At 41.2% G+C, this 13573-nt stretch overlaps 1 protein-coding gene across 2 annotated transcripts in view; it reads left to right on the top strand.

Annotated features, from left to right (window-relative positions):
• fbln2 (fibulin 2) overlaps positions 1-13573 on the top strand; it is an 82459-nt gene that overhangs the window by 46509 nt on the left and 22377 nt on the right. The window contains exons 7-9 of one of the 2 annotated variants that reach the window (XM_035951857.2): positions 601-750; positions 3875-3976; positions 12353-12487. In XM_035951857.2, the coding sequence (XP_035807750.2) occupies positions 601-750; positions 3875-3976; positions 12353-12487 (387 nt within the window). Of the gene's footprint in view, positions 1-600; positions 751-3871; positions 3977-12352; positions 12488-13573 lie in introns of both variants that reach the window. The other variant, XM_023278175.3, reaches the window with a different exon arrangement.

Here is a 13573-nt window from a genome sequence, read left to right as displayed (position 1 = left end):
CTAACTCTTCTCTTCTAGTTCTGACTTCCAATCAGGATATTAAATAAATAATGAAAAAACAGACTTTATCACAAACATTTAAACATTTGTGTTCACGCAGTATATGTCTCTTAGTTGACCCTGTTCTCATTTAGCTTTACTACGCTACAGCTGTGTGATTGGAACTCACAGACAGGAGATGAGGCAAATGCACAATAATAAAACTACAATGTTTCACTTGCACTAAAAGTTTTAATACAGGAATCTTGATTTTATTGTATTTGCCTGCATGCTTATCTGACTATGGGTATGCTGTGGTTAAACCAACAACAGATTTCAACATCATACTTATTGCACTTGAGCAAAACGCATTTAAAAAGGCTCATCAAAATTCCCTGCAACCTCAAGTGAAAGATAATTTATTCACAGGCCTCTCTCTGCTCTATAAAAGAGTATAATGACAAAAACATCCAGTGTTGGTCAAATTATGTTTTGGAATATTGCTCGTTTTCAAATTAGCCTCATGAGGCAGAAACTTTAAATAGTCAGTTTGTAGTTGGACCCATCAGTTAGCTAGAGTGCTTCATGTTCCTTGTGGTTTCTGTTGTTGCTGCCGTCCAGTGAGTCCTGAGGAGGACAACAGAGTTGGAGAGGTGGAGAGTCCAGCTGTGAGCCTCACTCCAACCACCACCACCACCACCACTACAACCAGTACAACCAGTACAACCCGTACAACCACCACCAGTCCTCCCCGGTTTGATCCTTGTGCAGGTAATAATCACAATGCATGCAACGTCACTTTGACATACCCCCCCCCTTAGTATCAAACATCTATACAATCACATAAAACCATGCAGAAATGATATTTAGAGTTAGGAACAGATTTTACAAACTCCTTTGAAGCCAAAAAGAGAAGAAACTTATCATTTCAGCACTGATGATGGGCATCCACGATGTGTATTTGTAGAACACGTTACATTTTCTGCCATAATTATATTTTTTATTCTGCTCATCCTAACTGATTCAACTGTTAATGCTTAATAAAAGGACCTTTTGTTCGTATGCCTTTAGACTTTGTGAAGAACAGCTTTGTTCCTAGTGGTATCAAACTGTAGTAAAGATACAGTTCAAACGTAAAGGCACTAAAAAAAAAGTGAGGATGGATAGTTTGGTGTGCTTACACAGGTTTTTTTTTAGGTATTTTGGAGAAGCTGCTACTGTTCTCCTGTACTTTCAGTCGTCTTAGTGTCATCAGCCTCTTCATATAATCCCAGCTAAAGATATTTTTTTATTAATATGGCTACACGTTTTGAATTATTGCTGGTCTTCCATATTCATTCAGGACCAGTCACATGACTTCCTTAGATAGGTAAGACCTTGTTGCAGTGCATCCATGCTGCTGATGATCAAATCTGTCATATTCCTCAAGCTCTTCCTGAGCAGTTTTTACGGTGTGGTGGGGTTCAGTGTCCTGTTGGGAAGTTTCACCGTCATTAGGGAATGTGCTTGGTCTGCAGGTATGTTCAGGTGGTTAGTCCATGTCACAGTAATATCCACCTGAATGCCAGAACACGAGATTTACCAGCAGGACATTCCATGTAATGAGATGATCAGTGTTCTTTACCTCACCTGTCAGTGGTTTTAATGTTATGGATGATTAGTGAATAAAGAAAATTCAGCGACAGATGATACATACCATCTTGTGAGAAATTAATCCAGCCTGATTCTATTTACTATATCTTTGTAAATGAATCAGGCGTCATTCACCTCTGGATATGCAGCTTTTTCTTTTCACAGCGCTTGTTAGGAAAACTTCTTTTATTAGGATTATGCCCCAGGAAGCTACCTATCTGAGCAGTCAGAGTCAGTCAGCAGTCACTTACAAGTTGGACTAGATTATCATTTGGTATGTGGGTTGTATGTTTTATCTGTGTGTGTGACAGAAGCAGTCTGAAAGCTACAGAGTTCGGAGCCCCACAGGCTTCCCTCACTGTTTGTTTGCTGTTACAAGGTTTCGCCGTAACATTCACATTTCTAGTCCACAGAGAAAGGCTGAGCTGTTTTACAATATGGTATTTTGTAGAAGATTGCCACTGGGTGTGGCCAACTGTAATCACTGTCAATAATTAGATGGGGAGGTCGTTCACCCAGATCTCTCACCAGCTGCTGCCAAGGCAAATAGTTTTTTGTTGTGATTATGATTGTAGTTACGACTCTGCTTAGGTTGTTAAAATTATAGTTGTGACACATTAGTTTAGAATTGCTATAACAACAACTGCATGCAGCAGTTGTGTATGTGCAGTGACCTGACGTGTTGTGTACGCTTGTCGAACCGTTCACACTGAGCCAATGGGGGGAAAAAAAAGTTTGTGTTCACTGTCATAGTGTAAATAAGTTCTTCTCTTTGAGAGCAATGCTGGACGGATTCTGCTTTTCCCCTGTTTGTAATAGACTCAAATTTGCCAATGCCTAGCAAATTATTTCTTGTTGTGTTAAAGGGTTCTACATTATTTCATGACCATATCTTGTCTTATCCCTACAATCTAGAAACTTGCAGATACTCTTTTTCTTCGACCTCTCCAGCACAAACACACTAAACGGAAAGCAATCCCAAGCCTCACACATATAAACAAACCAACAGGTGTGGATTAATGTGCAAGTATCTTCAGGCAGAGCTCCCTATAGCAATTAGCAAAATGACTGATCGATGTGGTTTATTTCTGTTTGGTACTCCTTGTTTCCCCAAATCTCTACAACAGATGCAAGGCATGCAAAACTAGCGTCACCCATAGGGCCACAATAGCCACAAATTAATGCGAAGATAGGTAATCTGTATCCATCCTCTTTGAAAATGTGCTCATATTGGGGAATAATTAGTTCTAGCAGCTGAAACATGAGAGTGAGGTCTAGAAAATAAGCAACCAGTAATACTTGCAGTACATAAGTTGCCATTGTAAAATACTGTTTTCAGCCATTTTCTGTCTTTGAGAGAATTCACCAAAACTGCATCACCTACTGTATTAAAGTAGCAAGGAGCTGATGTTTGAGCTTTCATCAGCACGCTAATGTTTTTGGCTCTGATACTCACTTCCTGCTGTGAGACTCTTCATGGATTCCTCCCTTAGCTAACATTTTCTGTTACGGCTCTATGCGTAATGGGCAATGAGAGCATTTGGTGCTTTAGAGAGTGTTTCATGTAAGGCAGTGAAGTGTACAAGCAGTCTCTGGTGTCTCCACCCTCTAAAATCCATCTGTAGAAGCTGCATGCATCTGCTCAAAACATCAGCTCTGATTTTACTGAAAGAAATCAAGCAGGTCTGGATGACGATGTGTCCGAGGACTGACTCCCTGCCCTGAGGCCGACTCCCTCGTGAACAGAAGAGAAAACAGGGACAGTTGCAGCAGCTTCATGAGCTGAATCCTGTCAAGTTACTATAGGAGATCACCAGCGTGATCCCTCGACCTATTTGACTCTCTTCTCCAGGCTCCGGCGAAAGCCTCTCGCTCCTTCAGAGTGTCTCTGATTGTTAGTTGCAAGATCCTGATCAATGTATTGAGCGGCCTTCACCGCTGCAGAACTTTAGAGGGGAATGTGTTGGCGAGTGATTGTGGGGAAACAGTTCCTGGCCCATGCCTCTTTATGACAGGGCTATTGAGCTGTTAAATAGGGAGAATTGATTCTGCTGTGTGATTGCGATGGCTCATGAGAGGCTCCTTCCTGCAGAGAGTGATGATCAGTGTGAGGGAGAGGAGGAGGAGTCTATAGGAACGTCTGGGAGGCACAACAGCACGGAAGCAGCACAAAGATGAGAAATATAAGAGTGAATGTCTGTCCTGGAGGTATACCTGTGTGGAATTAGGAGATGATTGTGTTCATGCTGTTTGTCTCCAGCAGAAAATGGTGGCTGCAGTCAGCAGTGTTCAGCGGTGGCAGGCCGGGTTCACTGCTCCTGCTTCCCAGGATTCTCACTGATGACAGACGGACGCATGTGTGAAGGTAAGGGCCACTACTCCCTCTCGTCACGTCACCGTTGGCAGTAATTGGAGCAATTCACGAAGCTTGTATGTATCCCTTAAGCTGTCTCCCTCAAGCTGGGTTTGCACAACTAACACACAACCCAACACCGTCAACAGTACGAGTCACTGCTGCATAAATGAACAACGACAAACAGGTACAGCCATGACAACCGAACAAAAGTGCAGTGGAGCAGTTTGTCCAGAGATCGGGACACGTTTTAATTGGATTCAGTCACTCATGAAGGAGGGAAATGCACGTCTTGTGATACTAAACAATGCATCGACTGATTGGGCTACCAGTACCTGGAGGTGGAGACCGTTGCCTGGAACATGAGTCAACCATAGCCAATTACTCTGTGGCAGCAGCTGTAGCTGCAATAACAAACACTACACATAGTAGCTACTTTCCTTTCTAAGACTCTATGTGATAACTTGGCACAACAGTGACACCTCTGACGGAAGGTCAGCAGTCATTGCAGTCTATTACAGTAGATGACCAGAATTAAGACATAACAACAGTAATGTTTTCCATAATGTCGGCTCATTATGACCCAAAAATACACATTTCCTGTTGAACTGTGTCAGTGCAAAGTCCAGCTTAAGTACTGGAGTTAGCTTCAATGAAAAGTTCTCCCTTAGAATGATCTGCATTTATGTGCAAATTGTGTCTTGAAACCTGGTTACATCTTCACCAAAGTTACAGTTATAAACAAACACAATTTATTTTAACTAATCTAACACAATAATCATTGTCCGTGATAAATACTTCTTTCCAACAGTCACAGTTCTTTTTGGAAAATGTTTGAAACTTGAGGCCAATTGCATCAACTAAAGCTAACTGGAGTCAGGTGTTGGCAAATCTGGTGTCCAATTAATAGAGCCGAATTAGAGATGTGTCAGTGCTGCTTTGAATTACAGTAAACACTCATTTTAAGTTTGCAATTCACAAAGACTATTCACTTGAAAATAGAGATTTATAGAGAAGGCTCACCACCAGGAAATGTTGATCTGCATGAAGCTAGAAAGTAATCTCATAGAGCTCAAAGTCAGTCCACAGTTGGGCAAAACATTTATTTCTGAGATTACTATCACTAGAGGTGAACTCCCAGCTAACATGACACTAAAAATTCAGTGCAGATTACCCTGTGAGGTAAAAAGCTTAACAGCTAAGGCCCTAAAAGTAGCATTGGAGCTGATTTTCTATTCAGAAATCTACATTCTGCAAATCCTTAAACAAGCTTGACATCCTTCATTAGACATCATAAAGAAACCTGACACTCTCCAAATAATACTGTTACTTACTTTTGCCCAAAAGCACCTTTATACTATGTTTTTCTGACTCATAAATCAAACATTGACCTCCAGAGAGTTGTTCATGAAAGATGGCTGAAGTACATCACTGAGTTCAAGATTCCTCCTGTGCAAGTTTGAGCCATGACTGAATATTATAACCCACTTCCAAGTAAATGATGTAATGCTGCTATCTAGAACATCAAACAGGTAACTCTGAAGAGCTTGAAGTAAATGCTTGTTTATATTCTGAAGGACTCACCTACACTGCTTGTAAAAATTCAACTTTGAGCAAATAAAGATTACCACTCTTCAGACGGGAGGTTTTGCAGCTGAAAACCAGTATGAAATGACAGGAGAAGCACCCATACACTCACACTGAACATTTTACTGTGGGAAAAGTCCTCACGCCGATAGATCATGGATGTTTAAAACCCTACCCAGAAGAGAATGTAATTGTTGCCATGCCAAAGCCCATTTTCCCTGAACGGCCTTACAGTTTTAAAATTTACTGTAGTAGTTAGTAAATTGATCCATGAATTTGCAAAAGGGCGAAAACTTGGCAGTAATTTGGCTTTGTAGAAAAAAAAAAGAGATATATGGTCCTGCTTTTGGATTCAATACCCGCTGGCTCGATATGTGCAAATCCCTGCCTGAAACACCAATACCGTACAAGACAACATGAAAAGGGTGGATAGTTAGATCATGTGCTGCTCTAGTACTGAGTGCTGCAGCTGTGAAGTGCAGGCCTGGCTGAGTTTATTTAATCTGTCTGTCCGTTAGCAGAAGGGATAATACCTCTAAATGCATAAGTGCTACATAAGAGACCGTGTTTCCCCTCCTATCAATTCATTCTGTGAGCAGACGGAGCACTTTCTCCCCTGAAGTGTTCCCACATGTGGACATGTGGGTGGGCAGCATTTGGTTTAGACTGGAATGAAACAAAGCAAATAGCACGACAAGATGGGAGTGCAATGGGGGCTGTTTGAGGTTTTGACAGAGTTGTAAGTAGACTGTGAAGTAAACTGTGGAGCACTTGTTGTTGTAGATGTATCATCCAGACTGTGAAAATACTGTGAAAGCATTAACACCTGGGATGTTTGCAGTCGTCTGTAATTTGTTTAGCAAATGGAGGCGCTTCTATCAGAAAAAGCTGGAGTGGTTCAGCCCTTATCAAGGCTGTTTGATATTTTAATTTACAGGTTTACAGGGTAAATAAAGCTGATCCTCTCTCTCTCGACGGTGTATTCAGTTGCATATGAATGAGAATGAGCGTTAACATTTTAACACACGGTTGTTACCATGGAGATGTGTGTGAAGCAAGGACAGGTTGTGTAAAGAAAGGCTCTACGCACAAACTGAATAGCGAATGTGTGGGTCAGACACTTGATCAGGGTTGGATTTGTTTTTCATTCCTCTAAACGCTGCATAGAGGTGGAGAGCTTTGAGAGTTATTACACGGATGATAAACACGAATGAGACCCTGCGATAAATTGTAATCAGCGCCCACTGCGTTATCCTTTCTGTGGTCGCATAGCTAACATAATCTTTAGACTTACATAGCTGGGATAGTTGGAGAGACACATCTGCTCCACCAAACCTTGTGGAAGGTTCAACCGCACAGTTTTCTGAATCACGGATCCGCCCAGCAAAACATGCCGAGCTCCCCTCCAGGCTAAAGTTTGTCTCTTTAGCTCTTGAATTCAAAGAGAATAATCCCTGAAACTGATATCGTTTCCCTATAGAGATGTTTCAATAGCAGTTAGAATCACTCTAGATGCTACATTTTCATTCCACGGCAACTTAGGTCTGTTTTTTAGATCAGCCAATTAACAAAAAGGTCAACTCACTTGGTATTTCTGAATCAGTAAGCAGTATATAATAGTCTTCCTCAGTGAATCAAGTCATCATAAGTTATCACATCAACTAATATTCTGCCTTTTATAGTATATGGTTTTAACCTCTTGTCTCTGTTTATATTAGATGTGAATCTTGTTGTCTTCCTTTAGATGTTCACTGATTCCTCTTTATGATCTTTATGCGCATTATATTGGAGCTATGATACTTTGCAGCAAGCAGCCGAATCAAACGTGCTGAGTGTGCACATAATATGCATTTGTGAGTTTCATTGCAAACCAAAGGGTGTCAGCTTTGATTGACCTAAAACATGGAGTAAAGCAGGAGGTGGAGATGTCTCTATGTCAGGATGGCTGGTGTTCATTTTGAGGGACGATCTCTCCTTTGTTTTCAGCTAATGGTGCTAAAACTAAGCTAGTATCCACCAGCGATGTTGTAAAAAAAGATTTTGTACTTTCTTAAGTCACATAGACATAATCTTACAATTCTGAAACGTTGTGTTTACAGCAGTCATTGAGAATCAGAAACTCCTTCATGGACCACTATACATGGTCCCGTGCTTAGTTTGGTTCAGTTTATTCATTTATTTTTGCAGGGACAGTTAAGTTAAATGTTAGCTGATGGAATTCCACATTTTCGCTGCTTTAACTCTACTTCGTCCCCAGCAGCAGCCAAACTCACAGATCACAGGAGGAAATTAGCATTATTCATCAGATAGGCACGACTGTTCATTTACAATCCAGTGCATCCCAGACATATGGTATGTGACTTTTTTACAAGTTACTCAAAGTTTATTGCCTTCACCTGTGAGTTTTCAGAATGTTTTGGTACATCAGTTTAGCATTTTGCACGTCTTAAGACAAAAACTTCCAGGTGCCTACATGCCCCCTCCTGTGGCTCATCTTCTTGAATTTATTCCCTTTCACTGATGATTTGGAAATCAAATTCACAACTTGCACTTGAACTCCTCCAGTCTGCATCTGTGTAACTCCAACCTCCCCGTTTCGAACCAATTCTGCAAATAAGCCAAGACTGACTTCATTTACCGCAGCTTGAACTTTAAAAAAAAAAAAAAGAAAGAAATCTCATCGTCTGCTGGGTCCGGTGTGGAAGAACAACAGGGTGTGTTTTCTTCTGTGCCTAATAGTGGTGCCTGTCTGACATCTCCCTGTGCTCGGCCTCCTCTGCTCTCTAGATGGGATTCTTCGAAAACTGCTGTCTCCCCTCTGAGTTCAACTAAGCATTTGTATTTCTCAAAAATAGACTCTTTGTTTCCACCTCGTATTGGATCACTTCACTCCTCACAACTGTGTAATGTGGTTGTCCCCAAGAGACCAGTCAGGGGAGGTACAGGGACCTTAAGGCAATGGGCACTTTTTTCCCTTTGCTTTTTCCTCTTTGAATGACGCACTGGAAATAAGTCTGGCCACCAGAGCTCTGTGGTGAAAGGAGAAGGCGACTTTCTGCACCACTGGCAATACGCAAACACTGGAAAAGGTCCCGTCCATCCCTGGGCTTAGAGGAGAGCAGGGCCCAGAGGATGGGGTGGACTCAGCGCTCAGCATGATTTGCCCCTGGAAATATCCTCCCTGCAACGTAGATAACAGATGTCTCTCAGTTGGGAAACAAATGGGGACATTTGCAAAGGCAGCTCCCAAAACAAAACAAGAGTTTGCCACCACAGCACTGCTTATGTGCTTATGTGTGCGTCCTGTGTCTCTGCAATATCAAAGGGCGAAACTGTTCATTCTAGTAAGATGAATGTGCTTGCTGCAGCTCCTCAGAGGCTTTATATAACACATTAAAGTATGTTCTGTGCTGTGAGGAGCTTAGCTTGTGTAATTCTGTGAGGTGAACCTAACAAGAAAAGAGCTACAGATGATACTCACACACCAGGTACATGCTGAAGGCCTCACATCAGTGTTTTTCCTCCTCCTGCTCCCTGTGGGACGGTGTTGTAAGCCATGCAGTTCATTCAAATTCCCCGTAGTGCAAGATTTAAAAGTCGAGAAAAGACATTTCAGTAAGGGACTGCCAATAGACACACAAGGGCAACACAGGAGAATCGTTCCTGATTTTCAGTTTTCCAGCGTTGGCTTCTTCATGCACATTTGTACGAGACCTTTTCACCAGGTTCCCTGAGGAATGCAGCATATTTTGGGGTGATCTTCCAAATCTGGATGGCTGCCGCACCCTCGCATGCACACAAACGCGCGCACACACACACACACACACGCACACACACACGCACACACAATAATCCCAGTCCAGCCCTATCACTGCATCCGGCTAATCGGCTGTGCACTGCGATGCATGATAAGGGAATGCAGCAGTTTGATAAAGACGAGCCACAACAGAGCGACGATCCACTGTCTCAGCACGAGCCCAGCAGTGTCATAAATCAACACGGCCTGTTTACCGGCTGCACTGCTGTTTGACTGATAAAGACTTAAAGGTTTGCAGCTGTGTATTTTATTTCACACAAACAAGCATAACAAGCAAAATATCACTTAGGTTTTGCCAAGAACTGATATTTTTACGTTTAACTTTGGGTTTACAGAGCAGCCGCTGTCCAAAGTCGATATAACGGCCTGCCAAACAGCTCTCCAGCACACATTCTGTCAGGGTCATGTGTGCAGAATCAATGGGACTAAAAACAAATCTTGATTTAGTCCACCAAAAATAGTGTTTTTTTTTTTTCTTTTTTTTGTCTGCCGTCACGGACACATCAGCTTTTTAACAGTGTAACCAAAAGGGAAAAACTTATCATTTATATTATTCACTTTATTGGCAAAGCCCCAGCTTGTGAGAATACCACTCTTTCTGTGCTGGTGGCCAATCAGATTGTAATAGTATAAAGCAGTAATTGCTCAGCAACAAAACAGAAAAAATCCCTTAAAACCTGAACCTCATATTAAATTGCTAGTTACTTTTTACTTCCATGCATGATGACACGTCGTGTCTTATGTTGCAACTCATGAGCTACTAAACATTAATCACTAACCTCAGTCTACATGTTAGATCAGTCACTCATAAACATGTCTGCTAAAACACTGTACAGCTTCAGTAAATAGCTAAAAATGATGCAGTTTAGATGCTAGATGTTCTGGTCCTTGATGCCGAATTAGTAGATTTTTTTTTTTTTTGCACTGACTTATTATTTCCACACAAAGTTGACAAAAGTATAAGTTAACAATCACATATCAACCAGACAAAGAGCAACATTAGCTCTCATATGAAGATGTTAAAGGTCCCATATTGTGATCCTTTACATCACATTAATGCACTTGTCCCTACAGTGCATCTTTCAAATTTTCAGCTCAAAATATTCAAGAAAAGTGTTTTTAAAGCTGTTCTAACTGTTCTGTTTTGCTTTAAAAATGAAACAGCTGCTGTTGTCCTGGCCCCCTGTAGGAAAACCCCCTGTCTATGTCTGTGACAGACAAACAGTTGACTGCACAGGAGCTGACACAGACATGATGATGTGTGAGATCAGGACTTTCTACTGTTGCTACTACCTTTCTCTCTGAGTCATTATTTCGAATGGAAATATCACTGAATTAACAGCCCACCACCTACTGTGGTACTCATGTATGAAATTGTCAGGTGACATTGTTCCTGCTTCGTAAAAGGCTATGAAGTGATGGCTACCATGTAGTCTTAATAGGTTGTGTTTCAGTCACTGTTTTATTCTTATTCCGTTGTCTGACAACAAAAACAGAAAAATATTTAAGTGAGAACAGCTTTATTGAATTCAGCTGTATTATAATGCAGCAAACGTGAGCACAGAGAGCTGGAGAGAAGCAAACAGATTGACCAGCTGAGTTTAGGTTGCATTGAAGCACAATCATAAAGACAAATATGATAACAAAGCAACTCAGAGACGTGAAAACAAAGTGACACACCAAATCCTTATTTATTGGTGTCAAATTACAGTTTTTATCATCTGTGAATTTCCCTCAGTGTTACAGTTTCCACAGAGCTCTGACCTCTGATCACACCATCTAAACGAATGGTAATTTTAGCCACTTGAGCTGCACAACATGCTGCAGCAAGGATTTTCCTATTGTTGCGTGGTGATATTTCCATCATAAATACAAGCAGTCCACTGGGTCTTCAGTTCCTCAGATGCTGGGAATGGCTCTTGCAGTCAGCAGCAGAACATTTGGTGTGCTTTGCTTGTGGCTGCAACATTTTAGAGCAGTAAAATGTCACAGTCATGAGCTGCAGAAGCAGCTCCAGAAAGTAAACAAACCTGGTAACCTGTGAGGCTGCAGCTGCTCACTCTGAATGATTGACCTGGAAGCAGCGAGAGGGAAGAATTAGACAAAGTTTGAGCTGAACAACTGTTGGTTAGTTAGATGTGAAGTAGCGCCTGTGTTGAATTCTTACTCCCTTGTAAATCTGGAAGGCTAACCACTTGCAGGGGCAGCTTGAGGAAGGGCAGAAGTAAATGTTTTCATATCTTAACAGCGTTTATTTTAAACCTCCAAGCTCATGACAACCACAAAGGACAGTAAAAATGGATTTTTCCTTATGGGACCTTTAAAAATGCCTGTAAAAGCCCAAGTAATGAGCTGAAAGACAATGAAATTCTCCAAAGGACTCGTTGCAACTATAGATCCAAGTGATTATTCACTGTTGGTTTGTCATTACACACTGCTTTCACACAGTCATTAGAATGATTGCTAACATTTAAATATTGAGTTGTGCAGCTTTAATCTTCAATACCACTACTCTACTTGGTTTATAAACTAGAGTTACCAGTGCATGTTGTTTCTGTGCTTCTGCTGGTCCACCCACTCACAAGCTTTGAGCTATAAGAGCATCGCAAAACACCTGTTTTCTTCCTTTCAGTAATCACAAAACTATGAACAATGAATTTCAAAACCATTTCATGGCTTTATACTGCACCAGCCAATGAAATTTGTACTCACAGTAGCTTCCCAGCTTGATGATTTTCATGCAATTTCCTGGTATATCTCAAAACCCTGACATGTAAGAATGACTTTCTTTGTTTGTTCCCGCGGTATTGTTTTTACTTACGTCCGTCTCCTGCCGACTCACTTGAGCTCCATCAAGAAAAGCAGCAGCACGGGAGCAGAATTACATCTAGGACCTGTCCGTCAGCTAACTCCAACCTTCACCTCCACCTCATAATCGCACCCCCACCCCTCTACACACAGTCACCTTTGTCTTCTTTCTGCAGATGTGGACGAGTGCGCGACCAACACCCACAGCTGCCGGCCGAGAGAGCGCTGTGTGAACACCGTGGGCTCATTTGTATGCGAGCTGCAGGTCACTTGTCCTGCAGGCTACCAGCTGAGGAACAGTGTTTGTGAGGGTGAGTTCATTGTCCCTGATGTATTTCATTAGGCCAATTCAGCCAGCAGTCTTGTCCAGATGCTGATGACGTCTTCTTCGACATGCACTGCAGGATTTGCTTATAACTTGCTTTTATTGGTTAAGGAACGGAAATGAGACACAGTGGACAACACAACTAAAGCACCAACACAGAATAATGCTGGTGACAGTATTCTTTAAATTACTGCTTCATGTGTTATTGCTTTTCACAATTACAATATAGTTAGGGCTGAGGAAAGAGTAGGACCACTACCAGTAAAATAAGATTAAGGTTTGCTTAAAGTTGCAGTTGTTAAGGTTTCACTCATGGTTTATTTGTGATTACCACAAATACAACATAGTAGCAACTAGTCTATCTGTATGAAGTGCAACCAAACAAACAGATGTTCGAATAAAAATAGGGATAGGCCGATTACCTGCTTGCCCAATTTTGGCATTTTCTCCATTATCAATATTGGTAAATTATTGACTTATTATTGATGATTTAAATGTGCATCTTCAGGTCTGTAGTAACAACCTCTGTCTGTCTGGCATCACTCTGTGTTCTCAGAAATGTCTCTCCAGCAGAGACTGCAAAAAGTGAACAAGAAACAAATTTTTGCCACAGGCCAGGAAGTTAGCTTCTCTCACAGTGGATAAGGCTAGCAGCTAAGTTAAAAGTCAGCCACAGATTTAGCTGAAGCAGAGTCCGGAAAACAATAATTAATAAAACTTTAAGATGTGAACCTAAGTTTGCAATAAAAGTGATAAAACGGAGAAAGATGAAGAAAATAGAGAAGAACAGCAGACGTAACTGCAGGACACAAACTGATCAATCTCAGTCGAGAGCATTCTAATTTAATCTCTCCTATTTCTATTTTACGTATTCAGTTATAGTCACCTTTATCGACAAAGAAGTGTAGTTATGAAGGACAGGTTAACATTACATTTAATGTACATTAGTCGTGAAAAACCTATATTGGTCGATCCCTAATAAAAACGGTCAATGTCAACAACCATAGGGGGGAAAAATTAAAAAGATTGTATTCAACATTACAAAAGTAACTTTGTACAAAAAAACAATGTA

Source organism: Amphiprion ocellaris, chromosome 5, assembly GCF_022539595.1.
Source record: "Amphiprion ocellaris isolate individual 3 ecotype Okinawa chromosome 5, ASM2253959v1, whole genome shotgun sequence".
NCBI classification, from domain to species: domain Eukaryota; kingdom Metazoa; phylum Chordata; class Actinopteri; family Pomacentridae; genus Amphiprion; species Amphiprion ocellaris.
This window is presented reverse-complemented; position numbering and strand designations above follow the sequence as displayed.